The 19,552-nt window shown below is 31.8% G+C and overlaps 1 protein-coding gene across 1 annotated transcript; it reads left to right on the forward strand.

Moving 5' to 3' along the window:
* Positions 1–16,031: 16,031 nt before the first annotated feature.
* LOC112742512 (uncharacterized) lies at positions 16,032–16,835 on the forward strand. The gene has a single exon (XM_025791775.1). It carries the CDS (start codon positions 16,032–16,034, stop codon positions 16,833–16,835), a length of 804 nt encoding a protein of 267 aa, XP_025647560.1.
* Positions 16,836–19,552: the final 2,717 nt, after the last annotated feature.

Here is a 19,552-nt window from a genome sequence, read left to right on the forward strand (position 1 = left end):
CCCAAGGGTCACAAGAACGCATCTAGAATAAGGGTCATACTCTCGTTCCACCCAAATTTATAAAATTAAGGATGAAAGTAATCCTTGAAATTGAATCAATACATTAATTAAAATAGAAGAATAATAGTCTTAATCTATAGAAATAAACAGATCTTCTAATCTTAACTAAGGAGGTTTAGTGGCTCATGACTTACAGAGAAAACAAGGATTCTGAAAAGTGCAGAAGAGAGAAGATCCAAATCTCCTTCAAAGGGTGAATCTTTTTTCCTTTTATATCTAACCTAATTAGATTTGAAAATAAAATAAAATAATAAATTCTAAAACTAAAAGATATTGTTTGTAAATAAAAATTACAAAAATAAAAGAAAAGATAACTAATAAAAGATAAATCCACTAGCGATGCTCCAAAAGTGTGGACTTCAATTTGGACTGCCTGGCGCTACATGCCAGTTGGGTGTTTAGCACCCATAAGAGGTAGAGATGTCCTTGGAATGCTGACTTGCTGGCGCTAAACGTCAAGCTAACGCTAGCTTGGCGTTTAGCGTCCAGGGGGCAGCTTCAAATCTTTTTCTTTTTGCTCCAAACTCAGCCAAATTGCTCCGAATTTCACCTGAAATTATAGAAACACTAAAACAACTCAAAGTAGCATCCAAAGATGATTTTTGCTCTAAAACATAATAAAATTTAATGAATTCTAACTGAAAACAACTAGAAAATGAAGGAAAAAAGGGTACAAGATGCTCACGCATCAGAAAGTAATTCAGCAGATTTACAATAGAGTAGATTTAGATAAGGACAAAAAGGAGGAGCCAAAATTAGCATTCATAACAAGAACATGAAAGAACAAGAACATGCATGCAAATTCCATATAAACAATTTTAGGAATTCATATATATAGTTCATAAACAAACTTCATTCTATACCACAACCATAGAAATTGTTGTTTCAAATTTCACAAATTATAGGAAAATACAAAATCCATACCTTAGAATTTAGAAACTTCATTCTCTGCAACAGCTGATTTGCAAACATAAGAGCTCTCCTTGATCATATTCTTTGATTTTCAACTTCAAGCAAAACAAGAATGGGACAGGGTTAGGGCTAGGGCTAGGGACAATAAAATCAAAACAGAATCACAATAGAAGGGTTAGGTCTAGGGACAAAATGGAGGCGGAGGCCTACTATCTTGAATCTTTGGTTGAGTTTAGAGCTTCTTGGGAGTGGACAATGGACTTGGCACTGGGCTTGGGTGATTGGTGCCTGAATTGAATGCACTTTTAGGCCATTAGAAGTGAAAATGAACTTGAAGTCAGGCTCTGAAATTGGCACTGGGCACCAGGGTCACCTTGGACTCCTTGGAGGTGCAAAAATGCATGGGCACTGGGCTTGTCCCTTCCAAGCTAGGTGCCATCCTTGAGACATCATTGAAGGCGCTGGGCTTCATGGTTTGGGAACTGGGCTTGGCTTTCCAGAGTTGGGTGCCAGTATTGGGCGATGGGCTTGGTTGCCCCAAGTTGTGCGCCTGTTCCTAGCATTGGACTTGGATTAGCTAGCGTTGGGCTTGAGATCCTTGAAGCCTGGCGCTAGCTTCTCTTTCTCTTTTCGGAGTGATCTTTTGTCTTTCCTTATTTTGATTCTTTTATCCTGATTACTTAAAAATAAATTCTGAAAACATAATCATTCTAAATAGAAGTCCAACCATATGATTAGTCATAAAAACTTTACTAAAAACATAAAAACTTTGATTTGAATATAAGAAAACTATTCAAAAAGAAACCTAAATTTAACTAAGGATGCTTATGCATCAATGAAAAAGGACAAGAGTGTCACACTGAAGTAAAAAAGCTTCAAGCAAAATCGAGAAACACCTCGTGCATACGCCCAAATTGAGAAAGATACGTACGCATGGGTCATGCGTATGCATGGCTATCAGATCTTCAATTCTTCAATTTTTCATGATTTCTTCACTTTTGAATGCTTTTTCTCCATCTTCTAAGCCATTCTTGCTCTATGAAACCTGAGATTACTAAACAAACACATTACAACATTGAATAAAATGAAAGCGAATTAAAATTGACAATTCATTGGTTCAAAAAGCATGTTTTTAACTCTTAAATACAATTTAGGAAGAAATCATAATCGCATGCATTCTGGGTGAATAAATACAAAATAAGTTTATAAACTCCATGTTTTCTATCCAAAAGTTATCATAAAATAGGGTTTTATCACATGACCCCAGTTTTCTGCAACTTCTATAGAATTCAATTTTAACCTCCAAATTCAAGCCTCTATAACATTTTATACAATTATCTATTTTTCTTCATTCGTAGATGGTTTTAAAGGTCTTTCTACTAACTTTAGTTTAAGACAAATTTTGTCTAAATCCAAACTTCGAATACCAAATTTACACAATTTTTCAATTTTCTCAATTTTCAACTCAATTCAATTCTAAACCATTCCAAAACCATTTCTACACATTTCAAACACTCGTTTATCAATCCTGAACTATTCCAAACCTAATCAACCCATTTTCAACTTATTTAACACATTCCATCGACTATATCCATTCTCAATAACAATATACAACATTCATATATCCAAATTCTCAATTAAAGCTTCAACAAACATGCTCAATCTCATACAACAATTCACACCGCTTACCTCAACTTACCACATAGGAGATTTCTCACCTTATCACGACCTCCGACCCAATTCCATATCAATTAAACATCATAATCAATCAAACCACAATAGTGTTCACATATATGCATATTTATACCAATCCATCATCACATTTATTCCAAATCAATCAAACACCTAACATATCAAAACTAAGGCTGATATAAATTGATGAATTAAGAGTAAAAAAGGGATTTTTACCTTTACTCACTGAAATTAGTGATGGAAACCACTAAGAACACAAGTTAGAGAACTCCTATAACATTAAAATCACCAAAAGTCTTCAATACCCAAGCTTAAAATATGAATTCAAACTTGAATGAGAAGCTAGGATTTTGAGTTACTTACTAAATCAATTGGATAGAATTGAAGAAGAGCAAAAGTTATGATCAATTTACTAGTTAGTTTTCTCAGATCTTACAAAAATCGGTCCAACCGAACCGTTCAAGAGAAAATTCCAAAATTGATGAAGATGTAGGTTGAACCTAGATCCTCCTTGTACTACATACTCCCTTTGACACTAAACTATGTTATTCCTTGTTATTTATGTACTAATTATGCATTATATAGTAAAATCGCACAATAATTTTTTTAGATATTGTTTTAATTTTATATGCACTAATATTAAAATTAATTACATTTTTTATTATTCATAATTATTAATATAAATATTATTAAATATATATAAATAAAAATATAAAATATTTTTATTAATTACAATATAATTATTTTTTTATAATATATTATTTTTCAATAAATACGTATAGTATATAACAATATAATAAATATAAAAATAAAATTAAAAAATCTTATTATAAAAAAATACTAATATTTTATATACTTATTTAATAATAATCATAACTTATTTGTAATTTGTTAAAATTTAATTATTTTTAAAATATTAATAAAAATATATATTTTAATTTTTTAGTTATTTTATATTTTTATTTACATATAAAACTAATTTTATCCGTTCAATTGATAGCTCATCAATTAAATTAATAAACTAATAAACTAATAATTTAATCAGTTTAATTCCGAATTCAGTTCTTATAAGTATCATTTTACCGCTTAGAATTATTACTTTACTAGATTTGGCTATGGTGGTGAAAGTATAAAGTGGTCCTTAAAGGATACTTTATAATGATTCTAAATGTGTGGCTATTATGCAATCCGTACAAAGTGAGTATGTGAATTTATATTCTTACCCAAAATTTATAATAGTTACAAAGAGGCCTGAATCATTAATAAAAACTTTTTTATTTGGATGTAATTAGAGGGGGATTAGGTGTATGGGCTTTTTGCAATTTGGACTTTTAATGGACATTCATATAGAGGACTACAGTTTCAGCTCTATATATAAAACTATATTGGACACCGGTAAAAAATATTTTGTTACGTTAATAGTTTATTTGTCACAAAACAAAGCATAAAACAAGAAAAAAAACTCACAAGCAAAGTGTCATCAATAATAATAATAATAATAATAATAATAATAATAATAATAATAATAATAATAATAATAAGCAAAGCATAAAACAAGAAAAAAAAAACTCACAAGCAAAGTGTCATCAATAATAATAATAATAATAATAACAATAATAATAATAATAATAATAATAATAATAATAATCCTTTATTATATACATTATTTCAGCAAAGCATTAATTTCAACCAAAACATATAACAATTATTTAAGGGGCATGTTTTAGGATTCATTATGTTTAGGATAGAGTAAAGTATCGTTTTTGTTCTCAACGTTTGGGATAAATTTTAAAGTTGTCTCTAACGTTTCAATCGTTCTATTTAAATCCCTAACATTTTAAAATTGACTCAATGTTGTCCTGCCGTTAGAGATCCGTTAATAGAATTAATGGCGGGACAAAATTAAGACGATTTTGAAACGTTAGAAACTTAAATAGGACGAAAATATTGGGAACAAAAATAATACATAGAAATAAATTTTAATTTTATCCTTCAATAATATTAATTTTTTACTGTACATAGTATTCAATTAATTTTTAATCACATCTAAGTAAATTATACTTAGTCATATTACTTTCATTCTAAATAAATAATTTTTTTTATAATTTTACTCTTAAAAATTTGTAGTTATCATGAAATGTTTGTAGAATGACTAGTACATAGACTTACAAAAAAATATATATATATATATATACAATAAAATTTATATACTAGTCATTCTACAAATATTTCTTATAAAATAAATTTTTTTTATTTTTACATATATTAAAAATTTAAATGCTAGACTATATTTACTTAATTAATAGAATTGTATAAATAATAATTAGATCAATTAAATAATAATACTATATTTTTATTATTTGGTTTACTTATAGCATATGTAGTTACTAAAATTTGTGTGCTATTTGTTTTATTTATATTTTTTAATTTTATTAATTTTTTTTAGTTATCCATGGTATCTTTTAATCTGACAAGTTAATAACTAATCTGTCATGGATCTGAACTCTATTTAAGAGTTTGTGTTTGTCGCTGGCCAATGAATAACTGTATATATGATGAGCGGATATTTTATACGCTTTTTGGGGGTAATTTCATGTAGATTTTAGTAGGTTTTAATTAGTTTTTAGTAGACTATTATTAGTTTTTAGACAAAAATCATATTTCTGGACTTTACTATGAGTTTGTGTGTTTTTCTGTGATTTCAGGTATTTTCTGACTGAAATTGAGGGAGCTGAGCAAAAATCTGAGTTAGGCTGAAAAAGGACTGCTGATGCTATTGGATCCTGACCTCCCTACACTCGGAATGGATTTTTTGGAGCTACAGAAGTCTAATTGGCGCGCTCTCAATTGGGTTGGAAAGTAGACATCCAGGGCTTTCCAGAAATATATAATAGTCCATACTTTGCGTGAAGATAGACGACGTAAAATGGCGTTCAACGCCAGTTCCATGTTGCAGTCTGGCGTCCAGCGCCAGAAACAGGTTACAAGTTGGAGTTCAACGCCCAAAACAGGTTACAACCTGGCGTTCAACTCCAAGAACAGCCCAAGCACGTAGGAAGCTTAAGTCTCAGCCCCAGCACATACCAAGTGGGCCTCAGAAGTGGATTTCTGCACCAATTATCTTAGTTTACTCATTTTTTGTAAACCTAGGTTACTAGTTTAGTATTTAAATAACTTTTAGAGACTTATTTTGGATCTCATGACATTTCAGATCTGAATTATATACTCTTTGACGGCATGAGTCTCTAAACTCCATTGTTGGGGGTGAGGAGCTCTGCAGCGTCTCGATGAATTAATGCAATTCTTTCCGTTTTCCACTCAAACCCGCTTGTTCCTATCTAAGATATTCATTCGCGCTTCACTATGAAGAAGGTGATGATCTGTGACACTCATCACCTTCCTCAACCCATGAACGTGTGCCTGACAACCACCTCCATTCTACATTAGATTGAATAAGTATCTCTTAGATTCCTTAATCAGAATCTTCGTGGTATAAGCTAGAATTGATGGCGGCATTCATGAGAATCCGGAAAGTCTAAACCTTGTCTGTGGTATTTCGAGTAGGATTCAAGGATTGGATGACTGTGACGAGCTTCAACCTCACGATTGTTGGGCGTGATGACAAACGCAAAAGAATCAACGGATTCTATTCCGGCATGATCGAGAACCAACAGATGATTAGCCGTGCTGTGATAGAGCATTTTGACCATTTTCACTGAGAGGATGGAAGTAGCCATTGACAACAGTGACACCCTACATACAGCTTGCCATTGAAGGAGCCTTGCGTGTGGGAAGAGGAATACAAGAGGAAAGCTTAAATAAGAAGGACAAAACATCTCCAAAACTCCAACATATTCTCCATTATTACATAACAAGTAATTATTTCACGCTCTTTTATTTTTCTAATAATTCAAACTGATAATTATAATTGATATCCTGACTAAGAATAATAAAATAAACATAGCTTGCTTCAAACCAATAATCTCCGTGGGATCGACCCTTACTCACGTAAGGTATTACTTGGACGACCCAGTGCACTTGCTGGTTAGTGGTACGAAATCATAAGAAATCTTGATTTTGATATTGGGATTACAATTTCGTGCACCAAGTTTTTGGCGCCGTTGCTGGGGATTGTTTGAGTTTGAACAACTAAAGGTTTATTTTGTTGCTTAGATTAGGAATAGAGTATTGATGCTATAGAGTCATTAAATTTGAGTCCTTTAAATTCTCTTCAAAAATTTTTCAAAAAAAATATTACTTTTCCTTATTAATTTTTAATTTTTCGTGAATTAGTGTCTTGTTCTAAGTTTGGTGTCAATCGCATATTTTATATTTTCCTTTTAAATTTTCGAATTTGTGTTCTTTGATCTTTAAGTTGTTCTTGTTTATTTTTCTTGTTTGATTTTTAGTTTTTCTTGTTCTTTTCCAAAGCATTAGTCTTCCAAAAGGAATAATATAAATATACCTCTTCAAAACAAGTGTTACATTTACTACCCAATTGGCTAGAGCGTTGGTCTGTGTTCTTGGTAATTGGGTATCTTCTTTTTAAAATCTTTTTCAAAAATAATTTTTCTTTGATTGAATCTTGTGCCAAACTTTAAGTTTGGTGTTTTGTTGTTAATCTTTTTATAATTTTTGAAAATTTTATTGAAGTTTTCTAAAAATTTTAAGTTTGGTGTTCTTTCTTTTGTTCTTGTTGTTCTTGTAAATCTTCAAGGTGTTCTTAAGTCTTCTTTATGTTTTGATCTTAAAATTTTTAAGTTGGGTGTTCCTTGGTGTTTTCCCTCCAAAATTTTCGAAAACAAAGAGCATTAGATCTAAAAATTTTAAGTCTTGTGTCTTTTATGTGTTTTTCTCTTTCATAATAAAACTCAAAATTCAAAAAAAAATATATTTTATAACTAATTTTAAGCTACTTTTTCGAAATTTTTTTTATAAAAATTCATATTTCAATTTCAAAATTTTTCAAATCTTATCCTCCTAAGATTTTTTATAAAAAAAAATAATTTATTATATCTTTTTCAAAACAAATCTATATCTTTTCCTTCTTAAAATCTTTTCAACTCATAAATATCTTTTTCAAATCTTCACAATATCTTTTTCAAAACAAATTTATCTTTTTCAAATATCTTTTATATCTTTTCAATCTTCAATTACATCTTTTTCCTATTATATTTATCTTTTACAAATCATATCTTCTATCTTATTTTTTCTCAAAATTTTCGAAAATATCCTAACCAATTTCTCTCTCCTCATTTTTTTTCGAAAATCTTTATAAAATATTTTCAAATTTTTATTTTTATTTTTATTTTTATTTCATTTTTTTATTTTATTTTATTTTATTTTATTTTATTTTATTATTTCAAAAATATATAAAAAAAAATTATAAAATAAATCCACGTCATCTCCCCTTCTCCATCATGGACCTAAGTGGAAATAAACAGTCCAGAAGGACTCTAGGATCATATGCTAACCCCACTACTGCTTCATATGGGAGTAGTATCTGTATACCCTCTATTGGAGTCAGTAGCTTTAAGTTGAATCCTCAGCTCATTATCATGGTGCAGTAAAGTTGTCAGTATTCCGGTCTTTCACAAGAAAAACCTACAGAGTTTCTGATACAGTTTTTACAAATTGCTGACACGGTACATGATAAGGAAATAGATCAAGATGTCTACAGATTATTACTGTTTCCATTTGCTGTAAAAGACCAAGCTAAGAGGTGGTTAAATAACCAACCTAAGGATAGCATAAAGACATGGAAACAGCTGTCAAAAAAATTCTTGAATTACTATTTTCCTCCAAAACGGATGACACAGCTAAGGCTGAGCATCCAAGGCTTCAAATAAGGAGATAATGAATCCCTTTATGATGCCTAGGAGAGATACAGAGAGATGCTAAGAAAATGCCCCTCTGAAATATTTTCAGAGTGGGTGCAATTAGACATCTTCTATTATGGGCTTATAGAGAAAGCTCAGATTTCTCTAGACCACTCAGCTGGTGGATCTATCCACATGAGAAAGACAATAGAAGAAGCTCAAGAGCTTATTGATACAGTTGCCAGAAATCATCATCTGTACTTAAACAGTGAACCTTCCATCAACGAAGAGGCTAAAACAATAACTGCTGAACTCAGTCCGGTAGAACAAGTTACTGAATTCAATCAGCAATTGGATTTTCTAACAAAGCAGTTGGCCGAATTCAAGGAGATACTACAAGAAACAAGAATGGCTAATATGAATATGGAAGCACAGTTGAAGCAAACAGAACAGCATGAGGACATACTAATGTTTAAGTGTGGGGAGGTTGATAAACCACTATTTTATGGTTTACAATGTGTTTAATTGTGTGGTTTTATCATGATCTTTACCCACTTATTCATATAATTAGCATGCATTTATATTTCCTTCCTAAAATTATTACATGATTGAAAACATGCTTCTTTGGTCTTAATTTAGCTAATCTTAATCATCTCTTATTACCATTCGATGCCTTGATCTGTATGTTAAGTGTTTCAGGCTTCATAGGATAGGAATGGCTTAGAGAATGAAGAAGAAGTGTGCAAAGATGGAAGGAATACAAGGAATTGAGGAGATGACCAGCGAAAAGTCACGCGGTCGCATGGCTCACGCAACCGCGTGAAATAGAAGGAATCAGAGTGACGCGATCACATGGCTCACGCGACCACACGGATTGGAAAAGCACAAGTGTGACGCAGAAGCGTGGACGATGTAAACGCGTGGCAGGGAAAAACGCGAATGACGCGTCCGCATGGATGACGCGATCGCGTGACGTGCGCGATCTGCAGAATTACAAAAGTCACTGGCAGAGATTCTGGGCCGCATTTCAACCCAGTTTTCGGCCCAGAAACACAGATTAAAGTCAGAAAACTTGCAGAGACTCATCATGCTCCCATAATTCATAATTTTAGTTTTAGATGTAGTTTTTAGTGAGAGACGTTCTCTCCTCTCTCTTAGGATTAGGATTTAGGACTTCTCTTAGTTTTAGGAGTGACTCTCAATCCCAGGTTCAATGTTCTTGGTATTTATTTATTTTCAATGTTCCCTATTTGGATTGATTTTCTTATTTAAATATAATTTGAGGTATTTTCAGATCTATGATTTGTGTCTTTTATTTATATAAATAATTTGGATTTTTCTATTACCCTTTTGGCTTTGATTAAGTAATTGGTGACGCTTGAGCTGTCAAATAAAGCAGTGGTTGAAATTGAGAGTTGCTAATTAATTTGAGTTCCAATAACTCTAGCCTTTCCAAAGGAAAGACTAGGACTTTATGTATCAAATTAATTAGTTCACTTGACCTTCCTTTGTTTAGTAAAGGTTAACTAAGTGGGATTAAAATCCAATTCTCATCACAATTGATAAGGATAGGACTTCCAGTTCTTATACCTTGCCAAGAGTCTATTTTACAGTTATTTATTTATTTTTATTGCTTTGAAAATATACCTGTGCCCATTGCCCAAATTCCAAAAACCCCAATTTTACCTTTTTCATAGCCAATAAAAAGAACATACCTCCCTGCAATTCCTTGAGAAGACGACCCAAGGTTTAAATACTTCGGTTATCAATTTATTTAGGAGTTTGTTACTTGTGACAACCAAAACTTTTGCACGAAGGGATTTCTGTTAGTTTAGAAGCTATATCTACAACGCAAATATTTTTATAAATTCTTTACTAGAAAAAATCCTGACGTCAGTAATCCACTGTCCTCTTCCCAGTTTTCATTTTCCTCTTCAAATTCGAATTTGGTTTGGGTTTTGAGGAAACCTTATGATTTTGGTTGTTTAGGAGTACTCTAGTATAAGCCATGGGTGATATTCATCACAAACTTCAGTGGGTTAAGGTAAGAAACCTCCAACCCTTGTGAGTTATCATTTTTATGAGCCCTAGGTTGATGTACGTATGTGATATTGGTTATGTTAGTGTATTTGGTGATTTTGATGCACAATTGGGAGGTTGGTGTTACTTGTGGAGCTTTGGTGAGGCTTGGAGCTAAGGGTTGGTGGAGACTTCCATAGAAGAGGCTCAATTGGTTTGGCTACAAGAGGTACGGTTTAAGTTTCATTTAAGTACCATGTGGTGTGATGAGAATTCCTAGGCTAGATGCCCCTAGAATTAAGTTCAGAATGTGTAAATGGTTAGTGCTAATATGCATAGTTGGTATGTAATGTGAATTAATGATTGGGTTGAGAATTGTGTGGTCTTGTGTGCTTGGTGTATTGAGAATTTGATGTATTGAATAATGAGTATTGATTTGTGGTTTATGTATTTAAATTGTGAAATTGGGCCGGAGGCCGTGAATTTTGGGCCGGAGGCCAGAAAGAGGTAAGGAAGGTAAGTTGATGTGTGCATTGTATGATGACACAAGTGATTGGATGAATTTTAGATAATGAATATATGTATGATTGGGTTGGTTATTGAATAATAAGGTTTGAGGAGTTGAAGTGTGGAATTTGGTAATTTTGGGTGAAATTATGTAGATGAGGTATGTTTGGTTTTGGTTGAGATATATTATGTGGTCATATATGTGATTATGATTATTGATGCCTTGATGGTATGATGATGCATGAGAGATATGTATGTTGTGATATATGCTTGGGGAATGATTAAGGTTGATTTGTGGGTGAGACCATGTGATAGTGAGTATGATATTGATTATGCATAATGATGGTTGATTGGAAATAGTATTGTTGGAAATTGGGATGAGGAAGGATGTATGACATGTTAATGTGTTTGTAATTCAACCATTTGTTTGAAAAGGGTACAAATGGTTATATGACAATTTTGTGAATTGTGGTAAGGTGTTAGTGTATGAGTTGAGGAGGCTTGTTGTTGATTTTGGTATATTTTGATTGATTTCAAAGAAAAGGGATGAAATTGGCATGTTTTGGTTGATTTTGAAAAGAGTTGAAAATGACTTGTTTTGAAAATGGCACTTTGTGGTTTTGTGTAAAAACATGATTTTGGGCATACTTTGATGGGATATAACTTGGACTGCAGATTTTTGTTTTGTGCCAAACTTGTTTAGAAGTGAAATTGGATCCGGGATATCCATGTCGTTCGAAGAACGAGCAAAAAATGATTTAAAATGAGAAAGTTATGTCCGTCGGAAGATTGGGGGTTGAATTTGTGAATTATGCAGCTTTTAACTTAGAAAATTTTTAGCAGAATGACCCTCCACGCGTAAGCGCACTTGGCGAGTACGCGTCATTCTTCAAGAAGGCACTATCCACGCGTACGCGTGGTGTGCACGTGCGCGTCGATGTGCTGCACCCAATGCCCAGCCATTTTCCCGAGAGCTATACCAGAGTTGTGCCAGTTGTGTGCCTGGGGCACAAATGCACCCACGCATACGCGTGGATGACGCATACGTGTCGTTTGGCTGTTTTTCAATCCACGAGTCCGTGTGTATGACGCATACGCGTCGATGAGCTTTGTGGCCATCCACGCGTGCGCGTGGAGGACGCGTATGCGTGGCTCTATTTTCATGCCAAAGTTGATTTTTTTTAGTTTTAAAAGCCAAACCTCATACTTCTAAGCCTCCAGTCTATCTCCTTATGTATTAAATCATTATGATATGCCTAGCAATGAGAACGGAGTTAGGGGATGTAGTAACTTGCGAATGAAGCAAGGGAAAAAGTTATGATCAATGATGATCAAAGATGATTATATGAGATATGGAGAATGACAGTGAAAGTACCGTATATGCCATGAGCCGAAGGGCTATATTTATTGATAAATGGCTGGTTCTTGATTGAACCATGAGCCGGATGGTTGAGTTGTTGCCGGATACGGCGAAGCCATGTTGATAAATTGGCTAGTTCTGGATTAAACTGTGAGCCGGATGGCTGAGTTATTGCCGGGTTACGGCAAAGCCATTATAGATTATGACTGAGTATAAATGCATATATGATAAATGATTGAATATGATAAATGAATAATGGTGGAAAATATTGAATGTAAGTTTGCTTGTATTTTCTCTCTGGTTGTAAGGGTGAAAGGGCACCGATACCCTCTAATGGCGACAAGGCGCAGATACCATCTAATAGCGACAGGGCGCATATATCCTCTAATAGTGACAGGGCACATATTCCCTCTAATGATATTAATGCGCAACAGAGAGACTGTGCCCGGGTTAGCTACTGGACACGTCGGGTTGGCTTGATAACCGACAGATGATATCATCAGCCATAGAGCAGGCATTCATCATTTGCATATGTTTGAATTGTTTGGGTTTGCCTATTTGTTTTGGATTTCTACATTATATATGCTATGTTACCTGATTATGTGCTACTTGTTTTACTTGTACCTTAATTGTGTATTACTTGCCTGTATTGCTTGTGTTTGTACAACTGAGAGGCCCCTCATGTTGGTGTCGGTGGAGGTTGAGGGCTGTTCTTGATGAGATGAATTGATGATGCGATTGCATGATGATGATGATCATTGGATGAGATGATTTTAGCTCCCTGGGTAGACGCAGTGAGGTGGTTTCACTAGCTCCAGGTTAGGGTATGAGGTATTGATATAGAATTGCTGAGGCAGGACGACTGATGATGGTTTTGTTTATGATTCTGAATCTGATTCGTGGGAGAGTCAGCGAGTTGGGAATCATATGAGATATGAACTAGATTTAGTATCCCCTTACGATAGTTTCCTATTCATGGATTACTGAGAATCTAGGCTGGATACTTGGTAAAAAGGAGTTTAGGATGCTTATTGAGTTTTTATTGCAGTGCATTGTATTTATTTGACACTTTTACCGTACTGGGAACCCATGGGCCCGGGGTTCTCATTCCGTATATATCTCTTATTTTTCAGATACAGGTCCTGGTGCTCAGAAGTGAGTTGTGGGTCGTCTGAGAAATGGCGAAGATCTTTATTTTCTCTATGTGTTTTGCTTAGAATCTCTCCACCTTTGTTTTAAAAAGATTATATTATGTATTGAACTCTTTTAAAATGGCCATAGAGGCTCTTGTGTTTCCTTTGGGAGAGATTAGGATATACTGTTGTCAACTACTTTCATATTGTACCCTAACCGGCCTAAACTTCGCGGGTCGCGACTAGTGGCTATTTACTTATGTTATATATATATCTATCTGTTATCTATCTCTTAATCTCCTTTATGCCTTGTCCGTATATCGCTTTCGGCTTCACGGTTTATCTTTTTGTTGTTGAAACGTGAGTGATACGCCTTCACGATTTTATTTCTACTCTTTTCAGGCTTCTCGCTTAATACTCCTTTCGAAATTACCTATATCTATATATTAAAAATCCACCTGAGAGTCGTACCACCGTAGTATCATTGACTTATGGCTCGAACATAAGGATTTATATATTAGGTGTTACAAAACTCACATTTAAATATAACTAAAAAATAAAGAAAAAGATCTTATTTTTTTGTCAATAATTTATTTTTGGTAAAAAATTATTAGAATACTTATTAACAAATAATTTATATCTATACGACGTTTAAATAAGTTTTTATTTAAAAAACAAAGACCCTAAGTAAAAAAATAGAGTAAAATAATTAAACTAAAAGACAAAATATGAAAAAATATTTTAATTATAATACATAATTAAACATATTTATAAAGTTTTTAATCTGATATCATGTTAAAATTAAATTAAAATATATAAAATTTAAATTATTTTAAAAAGAAAGTAAGAAAAAAAATTATAAATTAAGTTTGTATTATTTTATATAAATATATTTTTCATATACAGGTTTAAGTTTTATGATATTTATATATAATTTTAGTTTTAAATTATAAATATTAGTGTATCATTAGGTGCTAATGTGTCAAATGATTCAATCTTTTATTATTAGGTGTGTATAAAAATAAATAAAAACAACATTAGTTAGGATAATAAGTTATTTATAAGTTAATTAAAATATTTTTAAGTTCAAATTTTAAAAATAAAAAATATTTTTTATAAATTATATATAATAAATAATATTTTAATAATGAAATTATTCCTAAACTCTTTTTAATTTTTATATTTTTATTATATTTTTAATATAATTAATAATATTTAACAAAAATTTATTTTAAATTTTTAATATATATAATTTTTTTTTGTTTTTAAAATTTTCTGAGTCCGTCACTAAATGTAGCATAATGACTTTTCAATTTAAATAAAATTTAATTCAATTATGGAAAGCACAATCATCTTGTATATAACATTTTAAAATAAAATGTATGTTTGCAAGTGTTTCAATAAAGAAATTGTATTATAAAATAATATATTTTTAACAAATTTGACTACAACAATATTTTTTAATTTTAACAAAATATAAATATTACTACGTGATATGATTTGGGCCTTGGGGATTCTTGCGGATGACAAAAGAAAAGTTTTCAGTTCAAGCAAAAAAAAGTTTTCAGTTCAAGCATTTGTGTGGGGAACAGATTGTAGTTATGTGACGATAGAAATTTATGATGAATTGCTATATTAAAAATAAACCAACAAACTTCTTAAAATTTTATAAACTACCCTGGTCCTTAGAGGGAATTTTTTATTTTTAATATTAGAGTGGTAGTGGTGTTTTCTTAAAATGTGGATTGTTGGGGTGTTATACTCAAATGTGGGATCGTTTAATCAAAGAACCGAAGATCGGACCGTCCGATTTATTAGAGGTGCAGAAATCAGACGGTCCAATTTGTAGAGGTACATAAATCGGACCGTTCGATTTGTGGGAGGTGCAGAAATCGGATTAAAATGTGAATTGTTGGGGTGTTATACTCAAATGTGGGATCGTTTAATCAGAGAACCGAAAATCGGACAGTCCGATTTATTAGAGGTGCAGAAATCGGATGGTCCAATTTGTAGAAGTGCATAAATCGGACCATTCGATTTGTGGGAAGTGCAGAAATCGGACCGTCCGATTTGTAGAGGTGCAGAAATCGGATCGTCGGAGGTGCATAAATCGGACCGTCCGATTTGTGGTAAAAAAAAAAAATTTTTAAGGTACAGAAATCGGACCGTCCGATTTCTGTACTTCTACAGTTTTAAAAAACACCAAAAATTACAATATTAAGGTATATCATCACTTCTACTTCCATAACAAAAAAAAATTAGCCCCTTAGAAGACCACATTATACTTTCCCCATAGTAGAACCAGCCTTTACTTTACTTTTCTAGAGAAGTTTCAAAAAATTTCAAGGATGAATAAAGTTAGAAAAGTGACGGCAGAGAAGAAAAATCTTAGGACCACATCGCCCCAGCTGGCCAGCTTATATATCCATCCCAGAAACTTCCCCCTACACACTTGACTTTTTTTTTCCCCTTCCTTTCAACTAAACACAGAAAACTGTGTTGTGAGGCCAAATCCATATCAAGATCAAAATGATGCAAACGGAGCATCTTCCCCACACACACTCTTCTCCCAGCTTCAGCAGCTACTCATCTTCTGAGACCTTCGCTCAAATTGCCGCCAGAGTCATCCAAGAACTTCAACAAGACCCTCTCTACGCCAACGACCTCCTTTTTCCCTCCTCATGGCCCCAAAACGACTTCCAACATGACCAAAACGACAACGACGACGATGACAACAACCAAGACGACGACGAATTCGAATTCTCCCTCGTTTCCAGAGATATTGCCTCCTCCCCTGTCTCCGCCGACGACATTTTCCACAACGGCCACATCACTCCAAGCTACCTACTCTTCGGCCGACACGTCCTCCTCAACGGCGTCTTCTCGGATTCTCCGCTTCGCGCCAGTGAAACGACTCCGGCACCGGCACCGGCACGGCGACGTTTGCCTCTGAGGGCTCTGATGTTGGAGGAGCACGAAAACAACAGCAAAAACGAACTGGAAGGTGTGGCGGAGGGAAGCTACTGTGTGTGGACCCCACAGAGCTGCAAGAAGAGCAGCTCTGCCGGTTCTAGTTCTTCGAGGAGATGGAAGCTTCGAGATTTGTTACTCAGAAGCCATAGCGATGGCAAGGAACCGATTCTGTTTATTAATAACAGCAAGGCCGTGCTACCAAATCAAAATGGCTCGGCCGCCGTGAAGGATGGTGGAGAGAGGTCTAAGAGGAGGTTGTTCTTGCCTTACCGCCAAGAGATTCTGGGGCTTTTTGGGAATAATAATAATAATAATAGTGGAGTTGGTAGAGACTCGCAACCTTCTTCAAATCCCAACTAGGTTCCTACTTTTTCTTTCTTCTTTTCGGTTTGGGGTCCTCAAAATTATATTTGTTGGTTCTCCCTCTTTTCTTTTATATTTGTATTTTTTTAAATTTAAATTTTATTTTAGAGAGTAAAATGTGATTTTTTACCATTTATTTTATTAATGGAACTAAAATTAAATATAAAAAAATTATTTAAAATTATATCACACTTTATTCTCTAAAATACAAATTTAAAATTTAGAGCATCTAAATTCTTTCTTTTCTGCCTTGTTGAATTCCAAGTCCACTGCCTTTCTTCTTTATTATTAGGGCTCTTTTGATTTTGTTTCATTTGTTTGTTAAGTTAATCTCTAATATAGTTATGAATATATAGTACTAGTTTTGTTAACGTGATAATAAGATTCACCGTATATACAAACTAGCGGTCTGCGTAATATTGTGACGAGAGAAGTGTATATTCTATGATTTAATATTTTTCCATTAATGTCTTTTGTGTTGTATTTGTAAACATTAATTTTAGTGATGGTAGTTGTACTAAAATTGATTTTAATTAAAAGTATTGTAACATGATTCTACTGATTCATAAGATAAAATTTATTTTCCAATCGTAAATATTAACTTTTACATACACCTATAAGAATGATATTTTATGATTGATTGAATCAAATTCGTTTAAAATAAGAAAATTTGTAAAGTAATAAGAAAATGAGAGTCTTATCACTATTAAATCGAAATAATAAAATTCACACCTAATAAAAATTATAAATTTAATAATAATAATTTATTTATTTTATTACTTTATAATTTATATAATTTTAAAAGAGAATATTTTTTGTTTTTAATATTTGTAATTTTTTAAAATAATTTAATATTTAGTTTTATTTAATTTTATTTTTAATATTTTTTATTTGTATTAAAATTATTTTTAAAATTTAAGTTAATCTAAAATATTAGAAACAAAATTAAAAATATTTAAGAATATTTTTTATATAAATTAAAACAATAAGAATAAAATTAAATGAATAAAAAATATTAAGAATACAATTGAATGAAATTAAATGATAAAAATATATATTTTTTAAATTATTAATATTAAAAAAAAAAGTATACTTTATTTTCTTTCAATTTTTAATTTACAAATGGAAACCACATTGGTGCATTACACCATTATTGGGGAGTAGGGTGTTTAACGCAACTCAGGGGGAACAAATCAAACAATCTAATTTGGGTAGGAAGTAATTCGGATTGTCCGATATGTCGTTCATGCAGCCCAGTCCCTCCATGGTTGATATACTTCCACACACACTCTCTCACTCATCCATTCCTTTTATAAATCCCACCACTCCACCAATACAATTTTCTCTAAAGGTGTTCTTCTACAACTTTGAAGAAGTGACATCCCAAAAACACCAAAAATTATTTAGAAAAATTGATCGCGTGAATTATATATTGTTAATTATCTCAGTCACTCTAATTATGTAAATTATTATTAATTAATTTTTTTATTTAATAAAAATAATAAAAATTATATTAGAAATCAATATTATTAACAATAATTAAATGATAGTTAAAATGTTATTAACAATGTGATATATGAAACTGTTAAATATGTATTTATTTATTTAGTTAATGAATAATGTTTCCAATATTGTTAGAAAATATATTCATTTGATAGTTAGTATTATATGAATTTTTGTTAAATAAATTTTTGAATATTTTAGAGCATTTAATATGTTAATTATTTTTGTAAATATAAAATAGTTAAGTATTTTAATAATTAGTTAATTGTTGTTAGATATTTGATTAGTAAGTAATAAATTGTTGTTAGATAGTTTATTAATATATTTATGATATTCGAATTATAAATATGTTTTTAGTAATAGTAGATAAGTTGTTAAGTAACTGGAAGTTGTTAAAGAATGATTGATAAATTTATTGAGTTAATTACGTATAAATATTTAAATTATATACTGCATTCATATATTAAGAAAATTTTGGTACATATATAATTTTTAAATTTAAAGTGGGTATAAAAGATGGCTTCTCAAATGAATACTAATTTGTTTGTATATTTGTTATTTTATTATATCTGTCTCTATAATACCGTCAGTTTAATCTTTGTCATTATCTAGATCAATGATCTTGTAGTTGTTTTTAAATTCTTTTTTACTGTCACTATTGTAATTTTTGCATTCAATATTTTGATCAATTTTAAATTGTTCAAACTTAATATACAACTCAATGAACGTCATTTGGGAGCGAGTTTTAATATAAATTGAAAGCATCTCTTACCTGCTCGTTTCATCAGTTACATATTTGGTTTAAAAATTGAATGAATTTATCAAATACTGAGATATGATACCTATATAAAACACATGATGCTCTTCTTCAAATTTGAGAATCTATCTTCTCACAAATCATACTTTTTAATTTTATTTAAATGAGATTGTGAATGAAATAAAAATATATAACGGATTTTCACATACAAATTTCACTCTTTCAAATGTTTATAACAAAATTTGACCAAAATAATATATTTTCAATATAACTTTATCATCTATTTTTTCCTCACCTCAAAACGAATTTTAAAACTATAATATTTTAAGAGCAATGTTAGGGGCAGCAATATTTGTGATTGGTAGCCATTAACTAGCCATCAATGATGATTTGATGGTATGAGATTGGTGTGAGATTTTATCCAATGGCTTACATTTCTCTGCTGGTTACATAC

This window comes from Arachis hypogaea, chromosome 1, assembly GCF_003086295.3.
Source record: "Arachis hypogaea cultivar Tifrunner chromosome 1, arahy.Tifrunner.gnm2.J5K5, whole genome shotgun sequence".
In the NCBI taxonomy this organism is placed as follows: domain Eukaryota; kingdom Viridiplantae; phylum Streptophyta; class Magnoliopsida; order Fabales; family Fabaceae; genus Arachis; species Arachis hypogaea.